General features: G+C 39.7%; 1 protein-coding gene across 1 annotated transcript; it reads left to right on the forward strand.

Annotated features, from left to right (window-relative positions):
* The first annotated feature begins 5741 nt into the window (after positions 1–5741).
* On the forward strand, positions 5742–21687 carry LOC119131743 (collagen alpha-1(XI) chain-like). The gene is made up of 6 exons (XM_037266440.1): positions 5742–6049; positions 14367–14514; positions 15377–15535; positions 17772–17964; positions 19784–19915; positions 21204–21687. The coding sequence occupies exons 1-6, from the start codon at positions 5875–5877 to the stop codon at positions 21351–21353; spliced, it is 957 nt and encodes a 318-aa protein (XP_037122335.1). The 5' UTR covers positions 5742–5874; the 3' UTR covers positions 21354–21687.
* Positions 21688–22666: the final 979 nt, after the last annotated feature.

Consider the following 22666-nt stretch of genomic DNA (forward strand, 5'->3'; position numbering starts at 1 on the left):
GGTGTTTATTTTGTTTTTTATTTGTGGTTTTTAACTAATTGCCGTATTTTCCGCCCTAAAAGGCGCACCGGATTATAAGGCGCACCTTCAATGAACGGCCCATTTTAAAACTTTGTCCATAAAAAGGCGCACCGGATTATAAGGCGCATAAAATAGAAGCTATACTGCAACAAACTGAGGTTGACTAGGGTTGCGGTATGCATCCACTAGCCAATAACCAACGAGCCCTCTGTAAACAATCGCGTTTCTCAAACGATCTCCTATAAAATGATCGGAAATGACTAAAGTTCGATCTAACGCATTGGTACTACTTACCTATGTTTCCCTTCCATATCGATCCGTAGATTTACTCGAAACATTAACAGAGCAGCCTATTTTCACATGAAATAGCCTGGTACGTATAGCAGCTATCGTTATAGCATTAGCCATCCGCAAAGTCCCACGAGCCTCAGCTCGCAATCTCCCATGAGCCTCAGCAAAGTGTAAACAATCGCGTTTCTCAAACGATCTCCTATAAAATGATCGGAACTGACTAAAGTTGGATCTAACGCATTGGTACTGCTTACCTATGTTTCCCTTCCATATCAATCCGTAAATTTACTCGAAACATTAACGGAGCAGCCTATTTTGAAATGAAATAGCCTCGCGGGTACAACAGCTATTCGGTGACGCCCCCTGACTACAGTTACCGTAATGTTGGGAAGCGATGCGACCTTGTAATTTACTAGTCGTACTAAAACGTACTGAAACATTTTGGCAGAGCACTGTGTACAACCAGTATGGATCAACAAATTCGTCAATTGATCCATATATAAGGCGCACTGGACTATAGAGGCTTTGCAGTCACGTGGTTTTATCACGTGATTTTGTGTTATGCCGCCATCTTGGCGGTCAACTCGTCAGCTCGTTCCTACGTGTTTGTATGGATTGTCTGATTTCTGCGCTACGTTTTCACCGATTTCATCCGAATTATGGCTGATTTGCTATCCAACGAAGTTGGGCATTTGGATGAAGACTCCAAGAAACGTTACAGAGAGAAGTTGAACCTTGTTGGCACAACGGATCCGTATGTTTTACCGAGAAGCATGCTAAAATCGCCTGAGCATTTTGCAACAGCCGACCTGCCTGAACTCTCATATCCAGATATTTATAATTACCTCGTCGATTCACCATCTCCGTACACTGGAAAGGACCTTAAGGCATACAAGAGTCTGGATGCCTACAAGTATTTTACAGCAGGTTTTGTGCATGATGGGCTGATATGGCAGATTCCAAACAAGAATCGATTTCTTCTCATGACCATGGTAAGGAAAAGGCACGCACGTGGCAGTAACAGTGTGGTTGTGAAAGAACTACTGAAGTGATTCTAATGAAAACTCACATTGTTAAGCTTTTTTTTATTACAAAAGGCCTCTTGTTCAAAAATGAATGATTCATGAGAAAATTTACCAAATGCCAGGTAAAATATGCATAAATGGACAGTAAGAGGTCTAGCCTTGTATATTATATCCAAATTACGGACTGATACTAATATAAGGTATGTCATATTATCTGTTTCAGGTAAAACACTCTCAACGGATGAATGATCCTCCCCTCAGACCTTGGGTAGCAATAGCAATAGCGTGCTGCCACGGTACCTGCATGGCTGGATTGGGTGAAACATGTTCACATTCAGCAGCATCCCTGTTCGCCCTGGAGACAGTAATACGTATGAAGACGGCCACTTCATGCACATCACTACCTTGTCAGTGGCTGAAACCATCAGCATCGCACATAGAATATGCTGAAGGATGCAATATCGATTTTGCCCGTCCAGCCCAGAAACGAAAGTCAGAAGTTTCAACTCCTGAGGAAAGTGCTGCGAGAAAACTGCTGAATGTTCCTCCACCAACTGAAGAGCAGAAAGCTGCCTTTTACAAGGCTTTGTCTGAATGCGGTGGAAGACCAGCAATTTTGAGCATTGTCCCTGACTATGCTGACAACTTTGTGCCAAGGGCAGTGAAGCGAAAGCTTCCTGTACCTCTCTCACAGCTGTACGATTCTGGCAACATGAAACTCAGCCCAGATGAACTTGCACTAAAATGCCGGTCAGAGCTGGAAAAGTTACATTCCATTACCAGAGAGCAGGTTTGTATTTTTTTCGCACTTGGTAATTAATATATATCTCATAAATAATTTATTGTTCTCCAAACTGTTACAAATAATCTAATCATAGTGAAAACAATTTTTAATCAAATGTTTTTCAGATATCTGCGGTTCAAGAAGAGTCCAGGGGCCAAGCAACATCAACAACTTGGTTTCAACAAAGAGCTGGGCGAATTACGGCCTCAAATTTTAAGGCAACGACCAGGACCAATGTCTCAAAGCCATCCAAGTCATTGATCAAGAGAATCTGCTATCCTGAACTGTGTAGATTTTCAACAGCCGCAACTAGGTGAGAAATTTAATTTGCATTGCAATATAATTTTTATTTGTTTGTATTTTTAATTTGTATTTATTGTTTGTAATTTCAATTTGTATTTATTGTTTTATTTTTAGACGGGGTTGCGATCACGAGTCGGACGCAAGGAAGCGGTACGGAATGATAATGACCCAGCAGCACACTGGCCTAAACATTGACGAAACCGGATTCCACATGTCTGCCGACCGTCCATATTTTGGTGCATCACCGGATGGGCTACTCTCGTGTGACTGCTGTGGCAAAGGGTGCCTCGAAATTAAGTGTCCCTTCTGCATCAAAGATAAAGGAGTGGAAGAGGTTGCTGGTGAGGCCAAGGCGTTCTGTTTGGAGCAGAAATTGAACGGCAATTACGTGCTACGTGAAGACCACCAGTATTATTACCAAGTACAAGCACAACTGTATTGTACTGGCAGGAAGTACTGTGACTTTGTCGTGTGGAAGGAGAATGTACTGTTTATTCAGCGCATCATTCATGATGATTCCTTCCTGGCAAACGAACTGGCCAAGATGGACAATTTCTATCTCCGTTGTATTATGCCAGAGCTATTAGCTAAAGTGTACACGGTAGGCCAATCTGTTGCTAACACTGCATCCGCTTCGGAAGAGTCTGTTTGCTACTGCCGTAACCCTCCCACTGAGGATATGTTGGTTTGTAAATCCGAGAACTGCAGCATCAAAGCATTCCACATGAAATGTCTTGGCATAAAACGAGTCCCACAACGATGGTTTTGCCCTAACTGTAAGAAGTTGGAAGTAAAACAGAAAAAGGTGAAACCACTGTCATCAGATGACAATAAAGAGTAAGAAGTTGGAAGTAAAACAGAAAAAGTTGTTTCTTTCCTGGTATTTATTACAGAAAAAATATGGATGCAACATCATTACTCAAATGGTACAATTGGGTCGGATAAATTTATAAGTGCGCATGACACTTGTACAATTTTATCTAATGTAGTGAAACCACTGTCATCAGATGACAACAAAGAGATGGGTATGATATTTTCCATCATAGTATACTTTTGTCTTGCGAGTCCAATAACTCTCTCTACATGGATGCGGACAGCAGCTAATCCTCTGGTGCCCTCAACATCTAGTGGATTAAGCTGTTTTTTACCTTTAGTAAAAGCGGGTATCTTGAGGTTGGCCTGGTGCAAACCAATAGAATCACCGACATCGAATCCCCTGTCAGCCAAGATCAGATCACCTGGCAGTAGATGGGTCAGAAAATCGCTTTGTTCGACAACAAACTTGTCACTGGCACGACCACCCCAGCCCTTGGAGATAAACGATATGGTACCTTGTGGAGTAATGCCAATCAGATATTTCATTGTATTGTGAGACTTGTAGTTTGAATAAGTTTGGGCCCTGGCTTTCAGATCACTCGGCCGCTCGATGAATATCTCGAAACAATCAATGACGCATGCACACTTGCTGAATTTAGAACGAAAGGACATTGGTAAACTCAGTCTAAGCTGCTCACGCTCAGGCCAAACCACTAGCATTGGAACCAGTATACTTACTATGCATGACATGGATTACATTTCTGAAACTCCTGGAAATACTAGCAGTGGAAACATTATATGTGTAAGCCAAGTACTGAAGGCACAGATTCAGCCTCAGTCTGAGTAATGTCACAAGAAATTGACTAAAAGGACTCAATTTCATATTTTGACTAAGATGAGGTGCAATCAAATTAAACGTTGTCATCATAATCATGTATGATGGCAGACCAGTCAAAAACGTTACTTTGTCATCATTACCCTTGAAAGATTCTTCATTCCATGTACAGCGTTTAAAATTGTCCTTCAGTTCATCCAGTTCTGCACGCAGATTTTTACACTCTGCAGTGAGGGAATCCATTGCTTCCCCAGTGATCTCAGCGTGCACCACATCTTCACCAGCGGGTAATTGATCATTTTCACAAGGAACAGACTGGGAAATATTGACAAGTGCTGCTGCTGCTGCCAATGCCCTCTCGCGGTCTCTCTTGCGCTGCTTGAGATTTTGTCTTCTCTCAAAAATCTCCATTGAACATCCGAGTTTTCGTTTGTGATTTGACTGGGTATGCTCAAATATACTTGGCACATAGTCTGGGGATAGTGGATCTTCGCTTTTTGCACCTGAAACAATTAAACAATCACATTATTCATAATGACTACCATAAATAAACAAATCAGGGGTGAATAGTTTGTTTACATACCTGATATGAAGTGCTCATTGCATATCCTCGTGTAAATCGTAGGTTTCCATTGTTCACGACGAATCGCCGCGATCCATTTATCACGTTTTTTCATGTTCGCCGGAAATCTATAGAAGCTAAGATTTTGTTTATCGCCTCGTCTATTGTTACATCCAACAGCACAGCAGGTATCCGGCATTTTTAAGCTCAAATAGCAACAAGAAACAACAAGAAAGCGTGTGTGTGAGTCGTTGACCGGCACTGAAAAGTTGACCGCCAAGATGGCCGCCAAGCTAATGTGGGTAGCTTGATGACGTCAGCTGCAAAGCCTCTATAAGGCGCACTGTCTGCTTTTGAGAAAATTTTAGGTTTTTAGGTGCGCCTTTTAGGGCGGAAAATACGGTAGTTTGATTTCATATTCAGGACAAGTTGCTTAGTTTTTAAGAGTGTTTAGGGTTTCCTTTTGTTCACTTTTAATGTTCATGTTAAGGATTTTGCCGCCATATTTGTCAAGACTGGTTAAGAAGAAAAATCAAAAGCAAGCAAGACATCTTTTTTTTTCTTTCTTGCGATTCAGCCCTGCTCTCTGCACCGGAAAAATCTAACCAATCAAAAAGGGGCATGACACACCATATCTGAAGCGCAATGAGACAACTACGGGGAGAAATAGGAAGCTGAGATGCACAATGTTTTAACCTCCCCTTCAAAAGTGAGGCCAATTCTTTTCATTTTGCTGTGAAAATAGATGAAGCAATTGCTGAATGACAAAATATGAAAGCATGTGTAATGCCTTGGAGTCATGAAATAAAATGAGAGTGAATTGTACGGAATGACATTGAACAATGTGGTATGTGAAGAAGTATTGAATCATGGAATTATGATGGACAAACGCACGCTAGGATGCTAGTGACCAGATTTGGGTTTCTGAAAAAGAGGACACCTTTGGGAGGGGGCGTGGTCATTTTCAGTGGGCGGGGTCATTATGGGGTTTTTGGGGGGGAGAGGGTAAATTGTGTGGTAAAAGAAGGCCTCCTATTCAGTCCTCTTGCGGGCTGCGTTGGGATTGAGCCTTAGTATAATCGTGAAGAAATGCAGGGTTCCAATTGGACACATAGGAGAACGTGGGCGGATCTTGTCTGGCTTCATAATTTGATTTAGCCCAGGGGTCAAACAGTTGCCGGTTGAAGTGGAGGAAGAGAGAACCGGACAGTTAACAAAGACCAGCGAAGACAGTCGCATGCTTTATCCACAACGCACTTTGGCACCGGAATACACGATGGAGATGCTGTGCTGGTGGCCTCAGTGGACGCTCTCACTTCTTGGGTTTAGTAGCTTGTGCTGGAGCACCTCAGAAGATTTCTCAACCTTGCTTGATTACGGAGGAGAGACTGGTTCCGGGATGCTGCACACAGGTAAGAGAAGCCTCCATACATAGATAAACCTCCATACTAGCAATCAAATTATTCACTCATTTAAAATGCATTGCAATTAACGAGTCCCAAAATGGCATAAAAAGTTTGAATAATTAAATAATTATTGATTGAAAGCCACTTTATTTCTTCACGACATTCAAAGGACCTCTGCTACAAGCAGCAAAGTAAATTTCCAAGTGCAAATATACCAGAATCCTTTGTTATGGAACACAGTCCCTGTCTTATTAGTAAAACGACATTCTTGATACCTTTGTTGACACATTTCTGTTTGTCAACTTTGCCGGCTGATGCGCCACTAACAAGCTGAGGTGTTAGCTAATGGTGCTTTTTACGTGTTCTCCATAGTTTGCAAATAAATTCTTTTAAAATCAGACAATTTGATTTTCAGGATTTTTTTTCATTATGTCTCTCATAGTTGAAGTGTGCCTATGATTTTAATTACAGGCATCTCTCATCTTGTAAGTGGGAGAACTTGCGCAATTGGTGGGTGTCTAATTACCTATTTGTCCCACTGTATATATACTAAAATATATATATGCTAAAATTCAATTTTATGGATTTTACAAATGGAGAATAGCACTTCTACTAAATCCGATATAACCATCTTATTGTTTATGATGGGACAATGATTTATGGTATTAAATGCTGTCCTTTAAATCAACTCATTCATTCGTTCATTCATTCGTTCATATGTATCAAATATTTACAAAATAAAACAACAGCAATGACAACTTGCTCTTCTGTTTGAACAATAAATATATTGTCGTTGGAGCATATTGAATTGATTATACTGTAGGTTGAAAAGGAATTCCCAATTATTTATGATTGGTCACTTTCTAGAGAATTTCCAGGCCACGTCCAGTTGAAATTCCCGATATCTGTAACCTTGTTGCCATTTTCACATGGATGCATTTCACATATTGAATTATCCACCTCTAAATTCAGGAATTTGGTTTTGCACAAAACAGCCCAAAGTTGGGTCAACCCAACTTCTTGGGTTGGTTCAATTGTCAGCCCTGCACTTTTATCGGTGTGGAAATAATAATCATTCAATCATTAGATTTCTATTAATTGCCTAGCCCAAAGTCTCAGTTGGTCTTTTTTGGACAGCACACAATCACTTTCAATTGTGCAAATAGAAACAGGAGGTGAATCCGATTCATACATGTTCCATCTCTTGGAAGGATTTGAATGTGCCATCTAGACTAAGTTAAACACAACATCCCGGCGGCTTGACTCTCTCAGCAGCGTTTGTTTTCTCAGAATTGTTGATAGAGTGACAGAAGTGCACACGCTGTTGCGTTTACATTGTGTTGAACTTCTCTAATCCTATCATGACCTGCTGAAATTGATCTCAGATTGGCACTGTGCCAGGCGCCTGAGTGAGTTACGTCTGAATTCCTCAGCAACACACTGTTTGTTTTGCTGCTTGGTTTGCTGCTCATTTCATCTTTTGCGTAATCTTTCTGTTATATGGCAGAGGGAAATGCATCTATAGAACTTCAACTTCTTAAGTGTGACTGTAGTCTGATTTTGTAATGCCGACTAATATGACCTCTATGATCTGTTTCATCATGTTCCAGATATATCTCACCAATGTTGAGAGCTGCTGTTTCTCTGTCAAAAATCCAAAGAATGAATAAATAAATAGAGTTCTTCAAGATGCCTAGCAGACAGTATATATATTTGATTGTCGCCTAATTTTTCCTATAAATTACATTTAGCTCATCCGCCTCACAGTTAACCGGTGCAGGGTTCGATTTGGGAAAAGGAAAGAAAAAATATTTATCAGTGACGGGAAGGATAATGGTTTCGGAGAAAGCAAGGATCTCAAGTTTATGGGTGAAAGATAGAAGAGATTAGGTCATGCCTCGGGCCTGCATGGCTTTTCCCCCCGACAGGCTCACTCATCTTGTACTATAACTCATGATGACACAGCAGCGTGAATTTGGGGATTTTGTCTGCCAGTTGAATGAAAGATGCAACCATAATGATACTTCATGAAAAAATAATGATGAAACGAGAACCCCTTTGAACAAAATAAATCAGTAACCTAACCAGCTCAGTGGCCTAGTGGTAGAGTGTCCGCCCTGAGACTGGAAGGTTGTGGGTTCAAACCCCGGCCGGGTCATACCAAAGACTATAAAAATGGGACCCATTGCCTCCCTGCTTGGCACTCATCATTAAGGGTTGGAATTGGGGGGTTGGATCACCAAATGATTCCCCAGCGCGGCACCGCTGCTGCTCACTGCTCCCCTCTCCCCCAGGGGATGGCTCAAAATCACACGGGGATGGGTCAAATGCAGAGGACAAATTTCACCACACCCAGATGTGTGTGTGACGATCATTGGGACTTTAACTTTAACACAAAAATTCATTTTTCACTGTGGGTTGTTAAATGTAATTATAACTATTCACGTGTGAACCCTTGAAGCAAAATTCCATTGCAAGTGATATAGCTTAAACATTGCGCTGTCAAAGCAGCTTTGATTTGACTTCATCTAACACTGTACAACTGTGTGCGTTATCAGCAAGAACATACCTCAGCTCCAATCTTTCATTCTGTCTGAAATGAATCCGTGGAGTTTCTCAACCATTTCCAAGTTCTCATCTAGATCCTGAACAGATGTGGCTTGACTAATAGTGCAACTTTGTTTTCATTTTGTTACATTTTCAAGGAGTGATACTCAAGAGTTAAATGTTAATATACGTAGATGTGCTTCTCACGATCTGAAAGTTCATACCGTACCCCGTGACCTTTTCTTTTTCTTTTTTTTACTGGATATCAAAAACACTCATGGGATAATTCAAGATTGGTGGATATATAATGAACTTTATCAACCGGCTGCATTGCAACTCTAGCCAATGACAACAATTTTGTCATTGTTGGCAAATCACTGGATGAGCTAACACAGAGAAATTACATGTTTTAATTTTTTTTATGAATCACATTTAAAAATTCATCGACATCAAAAGTGATGATAGTTTTTAATATTTAAATAATTAGGTTACATGATTCTTATAATGTGTCTTGACAGACATTGCAGACATTTAGCATTAAATTTGTTAAACAATAAACGCACACACACACGCACACACACAACACACACACACACGCACACACACACGTACTCAAGGATAAATATTTGATTCGTGTATTAAAACACATTTTGACTTGTCTAGTCAGTCTATAAAGAAACTTTTTGACTCCTAATAATATCAGTTGACGTCAAAATGAAAGGCATTAAGCCAAAGCAGATCAAAAACCCAGCGACACACAATTCTCCTCAAGCAGTTTATGATGTCATTGCTAGGATAATGCCAGCTGCAAGCCGGGGCATCTGCATCCAATGAAATGAAAAAATGCTGTTTCTTGGTGAACCACAGATCCATGATCTGCCGCCCATTAACTCATAATAACATGCGGTCAGAGGAGGCAAGCGAGGCCGTGCCTCCCCTGCCATCATGAAAAGTTTATTATTAAAAGTTTATTATAAAGTCATTTTCCTTTTAGTAGTTTTGTATCATTTTGAACCAAAATTGCTGAATTTTTATAGTTATTTTAAAACCGAAGACAATTCGCTCTGAGGAGCCAACTTCCTGCCTTGCCTCCTCTGAGGATTGCGTAATCACACGTCTGCCTATGCTGACAGGCTATGCAGTTAGACTGAACTGCTGTCTGTCTCTATGTCGCTGTTTAAGTGTTCAAACACTGTGGCTATATTAACTAATTTCCGTAGTTACGCTGATGTATATAATATCTAGTGTTTTTTGTCATCTGTCTGTAACGTCGTGTTTCTTTTCACAGGTGTCAAACTCAAGGCCCGGGGGCCAGATACAGCCTGCCACATCATTTTATGTGGCCCGCGAAGACAAATTGTGCATCAAATTTGTGTGTCATTACTAGAATTACAAAATGTCTTCACTTTTAATAATATCTGTTTTTTTAAATATTTGACCAGTTTCTACTCGTCTGATTTGAAAACGAGTTATTTGTCAGTTTGTTTTGTAGCTTTTACTGTATATAATATGGGGTGCTCATACAATTATTTGGGTTGACAGTCATAATGGCCCTCTGAAAAAAGCTATGACTACAATGCGTCCACGAATAAAATGAGTTTGACACCCCTGTGTTATTGTCAACACGTGACATTTAGATAGCCTGGAGAAACATAATACAAGACCTGCATTGCAGGGTCATATTATCACTGGTTGGTTTCAGTTGTTCAGTGTGCCGGTTTGTTGAGTATTTTGTAGTTAACATGACTTACAACCAGTCTGAAAATACAAGAGTGACATGTAAAAGCAATTTCGAAGTGAGCTCTCATGTGCACATGTCATTATCTTGTGTTGAATACATGGGCCTGCAAATGCAATACTACTGCGACATTAATCGTCAGGATGGGATTTCCCCTCCTTCCATAGTGTAGTTAATGTTTAACCCCTTCCGATTCCTGTTTTTTGTGTACCGGAACTAGCTATAGGAAGTAGCCACAAGGTGGCACAAATCCCCTGCAGACTCTTCAACTTTCCAGCCTCCTGCATGCGGGGCTGCTGCTTTGTAAAGTTTATTTAATTTTTTTTGTGACAGGCTCCAGTGTTCTTAAACAGTACTTTGAATGGATTACATTGATAGCAACAAGAGAGAAGAATATATGACAGGAAGCAATGTTGTCTCTGTTTGGCGTTCCAGAAAATTTTCAATGAGCTGAATTGAGTTGTTGTCTCTTGTAGCCTCAGGTTTTGCCTCCTTGACATAATTAAAAGAAACAACAGCCGGGAAAGGATAAGCAAAAATCTGCAGTACAAAAAGAAGTTTCTTCCTTCATCTTATCGGGTGTCTACTTAAAATGCAGAACTTCTATCTTTGACACTGGATATAGACCATTCGTCCAATATCGATTTAATGCCTATTTTCATTTGCTGCCTTTACTTAAGTGCAGAACGATTTGTTACACATTCCCGATTATCACCGTGTTCAGTGCTCTGTTGAACATAACCACTTACTATGCAGGCACTCAAATTGCATATGAACTACAGTGTGTCAACACAAGGTGGCGACATTATGAAATTACCATTCTGATTAAATGTTTGCTGTACTTTAAATCTACACTGGGTGTTGTTTTGACGGTCTTTCTTTGTGCTGCTTGTGAATATGCACATGCCATTATACCATCTCAACTCAGGCGGAACATATCTAATCAAATTGTAACCCCATTGAATCGAACCATCGCTCTGACAAGACATGTATGCATGTCAGATTGTTTCAGTAACTGCATATCAATCAAAATCATGACAGGACCACCCTTCTCTAGTTTGCGGATTGAAGTACGTTACTGGAAACAAATGATGATCATTTCTCCCCGGTGGACACTTACCTTTTGTGCTGTTGCAGATGAGTGCATGTTGAAGGCTTCTGAGACGGAGGTTTATCGCGTCTGGTACCGAGTGAGCCATTGGGCCTTGTTATAAATACAGCTGTGATATGCATTCACTGCATTTGCTGTCCTTCCTCCTGCCCTCAATTGGACTATTAGACCTGTTAATAGGCATGTCGTCACAGATTTTATGTAATTCTCTCAAAGGGACACACACAAACAGAAGGTTTATCAATTACATGCCGAGATGGGGAATCTGTGTGTTGTTCACAGTGCACTCCTTTGGTAACTTTCAGTTTGGCTAGAGGTGTGCTCATCACTTACTAAGTGACACAAATGAGGGGTGTCAAACTCATTTTTTTCGCGGGCCGCATTGTAGTCATAGCTTCTTTCGGAGGGCCATTATGACTGTCAACCCAAATAAATGTACGAGCACCTCGTATTATATACAGTAAAAGCTACAAAACAAACTGACAAATAACTCGTTTTTAAATCAGACTCGTCAAATATTCAACAAAAAACGTTATTATTAAAAGTGAAGACAATTTGCAATTCGAGTAATGACACACGAATGTGATGCAGAATTTGTCTTTGCGGGCCACATAAAATGATGTGGCGGGCCGTATCTGGCCCCCGGGCCTTGAGTTTGACACCTGTGGCTTAAAGCATCAGTGGAAAAGCATAGGAATACATATTTTCCTGTACTCATTCATTTCTTTCATTATTGATCTGGTGATACTGGTCGGGATGCTGATATTTTTCCATCAGAGCAGGTGGAAGTCTTTAATGACCTTCCCATTTGAGTTTCCTCCATTTACGCAAGCAGGGTCGGGTAGTTGTGCTAGCTCTGTCATAAAGCTGCTCTATCTGTCACTCCATCATTCTGCATATTCCAGTAAAAACGAACTTGCCGCTGTACGATGTGGAAGATAATTCTGCTTCTCTTTATTATGACTGCTGGACACATTGTGACAAACTGATGATTTGAACAAAAACAATCCGCTGAGACAGTCACTCATCCAGACATAAATTTTGTGTTTCATTACGTTTACACATTTCTTTTAATGATTTAAATGAATTAAATTAATAAAAAGTGTGTTCTTTAAAAATTTTAATTGATATCTATCGATCGATCGATCGATAAATTCTCTCTCTCTCTCTCTCTCTCTCTCTCTCTCTCTCTCTCTCTCTCTCTCTCTCTCTCTCCATATTTTTTTTGTACCTACTGATATTAGAAAGGGGTGTATGTGTTCAATAATCAGAATCAAAACAATCAGTCCTGAAAGTCTTCACTCTTAACAGATCTCAGACATCTGATACAGCTGTTTTACTTTGAAAGAAAACATAAGCATGACTGGGTGACACTTCCCCTGTCTCCCCCCTCGTTTTTACCTCTCATCTTAATAGTTGGATCCTGTTATTATAACACTTGAAGAAAAGCATGCATTTAAAGCGTTTCCCTCGAGGCCATGAGGAAATTTTCTTTCATGAATCGGGCTAATAAGGTTGAACTGATTGAGCTTTGAAAAGAAAAACGATGGTGTTTTAGATGTTAATGTTTTTCCATCAAAAATCCCCATCCACGCCCAAGTTTTTGCCTGCCATTTATTATCCAATGTACTTATCAATCATCTTAAAAAGTAATGATGTCCAACTCAAAGCTTGTATTTGCAATTCTTTGTTGATGTCCCCCCCCCCTCCCAATTCTCATATTTTCATGCTTAAATTAGCTCATTAGCAAACTATTTGACCTCATGTCACGAGTTGTGGTTAAGGGCAAGAGTGCACCTAATTCAAATAATTTTTCGCTCTCTCTAGTGACTAGAGTCTAGTCTCTCTTTCGCTCCCTCGGTCTCTCTCTTTCTCTCTCTCGCTCTCTCTCTCTCTCTCTCTCTCTTTCTCTCTCTCGCTCTCTCTCTCTCTCTCTCTCTCTCTCTCTGAGAAGGCCCACATGTTGGGATTCTTAGTGACCTGCAGTAAAATTTTCCATCAGTTGCATTCCTCTGGGCTGCAGAGTGTGACCACAGAGAGAGCTCTGTGTTGAAGGCATCTGTCTGGCAAGGCTAGGATGGCCAGGATGTAAAACGTAAATAGCTGACAGATTTGGATTCAGTTACGAAACCAATGGTGCACTCTCCTAGAAGTCAGAAGTGTTTCCATGTTCAAGAGGCTCATGTTCTACTCCTGAATGATCCGCTGGTGATGCAGAAATTTACACAATAAACCACCTCCAAAATATATGCTGACAGCTGACATTTATGTTTGAAATGAATCCATTTATTCTCAGATGAGAAGGTGATCAGTATAAATTTTCCAGCTTTCTCTCACTTCCGCTATGTAATCAAGAGCACTTTGCATAATGCCGCCCTTTTCCCCCATAAAGCATAATATCTGAGCAGGATATGGCATAGTTGCTATCCATTACATTCTGTGGCATCAAGTGAAAAAAACAAGTTTAAACAAGGCAAAATGTGCCAGCCCTCTCTAAACTTTTAAACTCAACGAGTCCATGAGTGATTTTCCGCTTTTTAGTAATGGCATCAGTAAGTGGTCTGTTCACGGTGTGCTAAGCTCCACAGTATGTTGTAATTACCCACAAGTGAAGGAGATGGTTTCTGCCTGTTTGCCACCTGGATCAGCAGATTTAATCTTTAATCTTTTTGGGTCGCACTTTCTCGTTAATATTTCGATTTAATTTTATGATACAAAAGATGGAGGATTCTGAGACTTAATCAATAAGATACTCCTCTTCATAAATTAATTTGATATTGGGTAAAGTCACTTAGTTCCCCCTAAATCTAAAAAATAGTTTTGAAAATTACAAATAGACAGAATATCCAAACACAATGCAATGTTATTTTGTTGACGATTGAAGAAATGTAATTGCACATTTAGTTAATTGCATTGTCTCGCTCCAGATGAGGTGGACATTCTGCTGGAGTTTTCCATTCAGTCACTCAACAGTCCAAATACCTCTATGACCATGGAGGATGGCAGGTGCCCAGTCCTACAGGTGGGACAGTACTCCGTCTTGGCTCTCCCTCTGACGCAGCTCTTCACTGAAGGGTATGGTTTTATCTTTAGCTGCATGTCTTCTTAAATGATCAGCTCTATTGATTTTGAGTAAAATCTACATTCGGTTGCTTCACATTGGAGAAAAATCTGAATTCCTTATTTCGCTGGTGTTTATGTTAAAAAAAAGCATAAACACTAGCAAAGGAGGAAGGCGTATGGCAATAATAAGGTAAACTTTACCTTACCTGGTAAAGGTTAGCTGGCTGTGTCTCTTGATCCTCAGTTTATGACAACATTCTGTGATGTAACCTGAATTTTTAAGGCTATTAAAAAGTAGTAAAGTCTTTATTTACAAGATATACTGTATGTGTAAAAAGAACACCTATAGAGCATGAATAACAACAGTCACAGGAGGAAAGAAAAGTACTGAATTGTAATACTGATTTACAAACTAGTTCATTAGGCACTGTTTGTAACCGTTGTAATTGTTATAAACCGATGATCCTCTAACATTATTTGCTCTTGAGGAAAATTAGCTCTTGTCAAGTTGCAATAAAAGTGTTGCTTTTGAGGCATGTGAATCAATTTCAGACTGGGAAAAAAAAGTTTGGGTTTCAGTTACTATAGATCTTGTATGTCACTAGTCACTTGTATTGAGGCATCTTGTATTCTTCCCTGTGTAATTGACAAAGTTCACATTTTCATTATACTATATAGTATGTCTTAAATGGCAATATTACTAATTTGACAACTACTAGAACTGTTGGTGCTATGTTCATTTATTTAAATATCTGATGACATACTTTCAATATTTTCAAGGTGATCCATTGCACACTACGTTGTGTTTTCTTTGTTCAATAACATCTCAGAAAAAACAGTGTCTGTGCCTCTGATGCCGTATGTTTGTGTTTAGGTTTGCTGACGAGTTCAGTCTACTGATGCAGTTGAAGACGCCTCAGAGAGTTGAAAGCAGCGTGTTCACTCTGTTGAATCCAGACAACCATATCATGCTCCAACTGCGAATCAGTGCTTTCACCATTATCCTCACTGGAGCCCAGCAACGGCACTATGAGTGAGTCTACGTTCCCGTTTCATATTCATTTGTTTTTATTTTGTTTCGTCTTGCTTTTTCATTCCAACATCTATAGTATTGTGCAGTGGGTACCGTATTGGCCCGAATATAAGACGACCCTGATTATCAGACGACCCTCTCTTTTTCAAGACTCAAGTTTGAAAAAAGACTTTTGAACACCAAATTTAATTTTTATACAGAAAATAATTACAGTACATCTGAAACAAATGATTATAACAATATATTCGAGAGAAAAAGCATGTTATTTTGCCTTATTGAAATCATGCAAAAACTGTCTATCACATCTTAATATCTGAACATTTAAATATATAAACTAAAGTGCAATCACATTCACTTTGAAGATATCTGGCGCCATTTAGCATTGTGAATGGGTATAATGTCTAGACCCCGAATGTAAGACGACCCCCACTTTTTCAGTCTTATTTCAATGCAAAAAACACCGCCTTATATTCGGGCCAATACGGTATATACTTGGGCTTAAAACAAGGACATGGCCAAGCAACATTTATTGTACTGCATTTACTTGACTTTAATGCTTTACATATGTAAAAAAATATATAAAAAAATAAACTATATAATATAAATAATTCAAAAATGATAAATTAAATGTATTGTTTATTTATAAATCTATAATATTTTATTTATTTATTTATTTAATATATAAATAGAATAAATAGGTAAACAATTACTTGTGATAATTTCTAATGTGTTAGTAATGGATGTTGTGAATGTACAGTCAAACAGCTTTAAGGACTGTTTTTTTTTGTCTTGGCCAATTTACATAAAATTGTAACTCTTGTTGCGGATTTAGGTACTGTATGCTTACGCACTGGCCCTTAAGCAAAAAATCCAGATGTCTGATTCCTATCAAAACCATTATGTGAGATTGTATGATAAAAGGGGCGGCTCGGTGGCGCACTGGGTAGCACGTCCGCCTCACAGTTAGGAGGGTGCGGGTTCGATTCCACCTCCGGCCCTCCCTGTGTGGAGTTTACATGTTCTCCCCGGGCCCGCGTGGGTTTTCTCCGGGCACTCCGGTTTCCTCCCACATCCCAAAAACATGCTTGGTAGGCCGATTGAAGACTCCAAATTGTCCCTAGGTGTGAGTGCGGGTGCAAATGGTTGTTTGTCTCTGTGTGCCCTGCGATTGGCTGGCAACCGGTTCAGGGTGTCCCCCGCCTACTGCCCGATGACGGCTGGGATAGGCTCCAGCGCTCCCGCGACCCCCGTGGGGACTAAGCGGTTCAGAAAATGGATGGATGGATGTATGATAAAAGCCTGTGCCCTTTCAGAATGTGTAAAAAGGAGGGAAGATGTTATATGGATGTGCTTGGTTTCTTTTGGACTAAATAATTTCTTCAGACATTTTCAAATATGTTTAACCTTCTCAGTTCCTGTGGGGCATACCACAATTTAAGTTCTCTTCACATGCAGTCTGGAACTCTGCATAATGTATCAAAACAGGAGATTGAATGTAGATTATTGTAACGCTGCAACAAACAAACATTAGCAGAGTGATGCTGTGCTGTAATTTGCGCTCTAAATAATTATTTGATTTTACGATTAACATTAAACAAATATTTGAGCTTCAGTTTTTACGGGAAACTTTATGCACATGTTCTTTTTTCTGTATATTTAGATCACTGATATTAATGAAAAGCCGGTTTGATTATTAGTTTCTGTGGTGGGCTTAGTTAAAGGAAAATTGTCCACCCAAAATATATTAAACCCTACTAGCTAGCATATCAAAGTCTCTGGAGTCATAAAAACCCCTCCAAGCAGAATCCTCCAAAGGCTTGGAGCTTATTTTGGCCACACAATGCTCTAATTATGGATTCATTCTCAAATAGATGTATTTACTAATGAGCTGTCCATTTTTAAATGATAGATAGATGTGGTACTTGATAGTGAGTCGGTGGTCGCCACGGAGATGTATTTTGTTGGGCTGGGTTGTTGATTAAAAAAAAAAATACGTATGCCATATTAACAATATTTTTCCCACCGTTCTTTTCAACATATTACTTTTTTTAAACTTCTGTCATTATCTTTTGGAACCCTGTGTTTAGAGTAATGTTTGCACACACAAAAAATAATCTGTTCTCATTGTTGTGATTAGTTCAATAAAATTCAGATAAGATAACTTTCTTTCTATGATTCAGTTTTTAATCTTTCTCACTTGTGAATCATCACCAATCTACACTACTCTCTTGTTCAGGTTCCCCATCCGTGATCTGACTGATGGGCAATGGCATCATGTAGCTATCAGTGTGTCTGGCCAGCGTGTGGCAATATTTGTGGACTGCACTCTGCTGGAGAGTGTGGACTGGGTCAACCAAGGGCTGGGGATCAAAACCGATGGACTCTTCATCATTGGAGGCATCATTGAAGGCTTTGAGACACCATTTGAAGTAAGTTGTCTACATCTAGTTGAATGGAGTGAGGCAGTGTTTATTGTACTGCTCTTGCATTGGATTGTCTACATTGTGTATTTGTACCTCATGGAGGGATCAGTGAATGTAAAAGCTCTGGTTTACCTGATAAAGAATGTTTGTGATGATTCCTGAGATTACTGCTGTTTAATTCTGACAGCAGTAGTCAATGCCTTTCATTCGATTTTGATTTTTTTTACCGTATTTTACGCACTATAAGGCGCACCGGATTATAAGGCGCACCTTCAATGAATGGCCCATTTTAAAACTTTGTCCATATATAAGGCGCACCGGATTATAAGGTGTATTTTCAATGAATTGCCCATTTTAAGACTTTGTCCATATATAAGGCGCACCGGATTATAAGGCGCATTTTCAATGAATTGCCCATTTTAAAACTTTGTCCGTATATAAGATACTATATACATTTGGCCCGCGGGCCGGACTTTGGACACGCCTGCTGTAGTGACGCCATATATAAGGTGCACCTGATTATAAAGGCGCACTGTCGGCTCTTGAGAAAATTGGAGGTTTTTAGGTACGCCTTATAGTGTGGAAAATACGGTACAACTTTTTGTTTAAATGTTCAATAAATCAATCAAAGTTCTGTACAAATACATAAATAAAAGGTACAGTATATCCAGATGGTTAGTATGAGGGGCCTCTCATAGGTTAGGCTTTTGTTTAATACAAGTCCACACAGACACACACATGCAGGAAGGAACAACCAAGAAGATATTTGTGGCCCTGTCCAAACTCATTCCCTATTCATTTGATAGACAGATGTGCAGCTGCAACGCTAAGAAACCATGTGTTTGTTTTTGTTAAATACTCCATGTATGAGAATCCCTTTAATGGTAAGTCCCTCCCAGGTATCAGTGTTATTCTAAAAACACAATATCCTTAATATGATAGACATATGAAGACAGATGAATAAAAGACAAGTCACATTTTCATGAAAAAAAACAACAACACAAAAAACAGGGAGCAATGTGGTTACATTGAACTTTCTACTCTTTTAGCCGACATCACAAACAATAAAATTTCATTTCGGCTTTCGGTGAGGTCTGCACTGTACGATTCTATTCATGATAATTAGAGTGTTGCTAAAACACTGCTTTCTGAAGACTGTTGCCCAGTGCTGTTTATAAACATAAAATGTATAGATGAGGTCATTGTAAGATGTGTTGACATCAGATTTAATGTGATGCATCGTTGGCCGTGAACTAAACAACCACTCTATATTGCGGTTGTGTTAATTGCTGCATCATGTTCATTATGTTGCCACACACATTGTTTTATTGCTAGTTCAGTTGCATTTGTGTTTGCATCTTCTTTTCCAACATGTAACACCACCACAAATGGTGGACATATTTTTCCTATGGAACAGACATGTTGTTCGATCATACTTTGTTTTGTGAGATATGGGACTTTTCTGGCTCATTATATTTCCCTTGCCAGAAAACATAAAGCATTTTGAATGACTTTCCATTGCAGGTATGTTTAAAGGTGAAGCAGCAGGGAGACATTCATCATGATTCGGGCTTTCCCCTTGACAGATGCATTTATTTTTGGATTAAAGTTGTATTGTAGACTTATTAGCATGCACTAGCATGCCTGAGGTTGGCAAAGCCATGATACTCACACAGGGTTAGAACTGTATAGTCACTGCCCACATTACTGTAGAAACTTGTATAATCTATTGAAATCCAAAATGAGAGCTGTATCAAAAATTTTGCTTTTACAAAGATAAAAAAAGGCACACTCAGAATGACATTGAGTGTGCGTGTTGTTGTAGGGTCATCTACGACAGCTCACCTTCCTGATGAACAACCCGGATGCTGCTCGGCAACACTGCACCCACCACCCACCAGGTTGTGGTGGGGACATCTTCAAAGCTCTACGCTCCCAACACAACACTGCTTTGGAGGTTAGAAAAGGATCACAAACATTGTACACCCATGGAGAATTGTAAAAAAAAAAAAAACAATAATTGGAACTCCATTAATATATTCCAACACCAAAACAAATAAAACCACCTGTATTGTTTGGGACAAATAAAAGGAGGATCTTATCATGACACATAATAAAACAAACTGTAAAAAAATGACTGCTGTGCATTGGGATAAGCTGGAAACTATAGCAGCCATTCATCCAGTGTGTTCCTGTAAGGTGGTGTGGCCTAGTAAGTGGTTTCAAGAATGTGGCCAATTGCCAAGGTACATGCACAAGACAATGGGGCTGATTTTAGCCAGATTTCATCCACTCCCGACGAAGGACATCAAATGCCTATCATCAACTCTCATAATAATTTTCCTTCAAGATTATCTTTTATTCTGACATGTTGAGAATGGACTTGTCCTAATATTATCGGTGGGAACGACAATCTTATAGTTGTTATGTATGTGGACCGAACCACCCTGATCAGTGAGTTTGTTACTCCGTACGTTGGCTGGCCTGGAAACGCGTTAGGATCCCCCAGAATGAGTTGGATGAAGAAGTTTGGGAGAGGAAAGTTTGGGCTTTCCTACTGAAGCTGCTGCCAACCACAACCCGACTTCGGATAAGCATTAGTTGGATTGGATGGATGGATGGATGGATGGACGGACGGACGGATGGATGGATGATGGAAGTGTTTCCTTTGCTGCATCGCTATCTTACACTGCTCCCGCCTCTGGTCCTCTTCAGAAACACTTGGGAAACATTGGAACATACCGAAAGGGTCTGGTCTCATTCATTCTTGTAAGATCACATGTGATCATGCAACATTTTGGACTGCAAGGACTTTATTAGGAGATACATGGTGGGACAGAATGTGATGCAGTATGGTGTTCTGTGTTGAGATAAAAGAAGCAGACCACACACAATCTTTTTGTGAAGGGTCTATCACACATTTTAAAAGCCTTAATCTATATGTGAGTTTTTATCTTACCCTAGCTGCTTGCTAGTGTGCTCATTTTTATTTGACTGTTTGTACCATTCGATCTGAAAATGTATCAGCAACTCCACCGCTATTCCTTTTCAACCTCACTCAAGCGACATAAAGCTAAAAAACAACCAAGCATCAGGTCATAACTATAGAAAAGTAAGTCAAGGTACATTATTTATTATTTCATACAAGAATCAAAAACAACTTTGAGCTGTTCTTCAGCATACGTATCTCTGCTGTGTAATATCCAACTATGTGCGGTTTTTGAATCGAGTCTGTTTTCTTTCAGATTCTACAATTGCCCTCAGATGACCTCAACAACTTGATGGGGCTTTCAGAGGATGAATTGAATCTTATCCTTCGCGGCACTGTAAGTCCATATCTTGGCCATTTGACTCGAGAAAATCTGCCAAATTCACACTTGACGCTATTGGAATAAAAAGTTAACAAACAAACAAACAAAGAAGTTGAGTTGGCTGGGTTGAAAATGACTCAACTGATTATGTGGGCAAGCTGACCACACTGCCGTCATGGTGATGGTTTCCAGCTGTTTATAAGCAGGCAATTCTGTACAATTTTCCTTGTTTCAGTGGTTTTGCCTTTTCATCAACTTATCTCAATAAACCCAATGGGCATACTTGTCTCATTAATGCAATATGCAGCCGCTGGTCATTAGGCCCAACCAGCCACTTTGTCTCTTGTGACCGACTAGCTCATTGTATGACTGCGAAAGAATTTAGTAAGGAAAAACCTTTGACCAGTGGTTTATGGTTTAAAAAAAAAAAAAAGATTACGTACATGTTTTGGGCTGTTGTTTTCCTTTGCACATACAGTTTATCCATCCATTCATTTTTGCGGATTATCATGTTCAGGGTCACAAGTGAGCTAGCGTTGATTCTCGCTAGCAGGTTACAAGGAATCACCATTCCATGCATCTGAACACATGGCGAGGCGATCAATTCCTCTTAAATTATATGGAAATATTAGTCCTCAATAAACCTAATATGCATGTTTTTGGAGGAAACCAGAGTACCCAGAGAACACCCATGTAGAAATGTGAAAAACATCCACCCAAATTTTTAAAAAAAAGAACCCATTATATATATACCGTATTTTCCGCACTAAAAGGCGCACCGGATTATAAGGCGCACCTTCAATGAACGGCCCATTTTAAAACTTTGTCCATATATAAGGCGCACCGGATTATAAGGCGCATAAAATAGAAGCTATACTGCAACAAACTGAGGTTGAGTAGAGTTGCGGTATGCATCCACTAGCCAATAACCAACGAGCCCTCTGTAAACAATCGCGTTTCTCAAACGATCTCCTATAAAATGATCGGAACTGACTAAAGTTCGATCTAACGCATTGGTACTACTTACCTATGTTTCCCTTCCATATTGATCCGTAGATTTACTCGAAACATTAACAGAGCAGCCTATTTTGACATGAAATAGCCTGGTACGTATAGCAGCTATCGTTATAGCATTAGCCATCCGCAAAGTCCCATGAGCCTCAGCTCGCAATCTCCCATGAGCCTCAGCAAAGTGTAAACAATCGCGTTTCTCAAACGATCTCCTATAAAATGATCGGAACTGACTAAAGTTCGATCTAACACATTGGTACTGCTTACCTATGTTTCCCTTCCATATCAATCCGTAAATTTACTCGAAACATTAACGGAGCAGCCTATTTTGAAATGAAATAGCCTCGCGGGTACAACAGCTATTCGGTGACGCCCCCTGACTACAG

Source organism: Syngnathus acus, chromosome 12, assembly GCF_901709675.1.
Source record: "Syngnathus acus chromosome 12, fSynAcu1.2, whole genome shotgun sequence".
Lineage (NCBI taxonomy): Eukaryota > Metazoa > Chordata > Actinopteri > Syngnathiformes > Syngnathidae > Syngnathus > Syngnathus acus.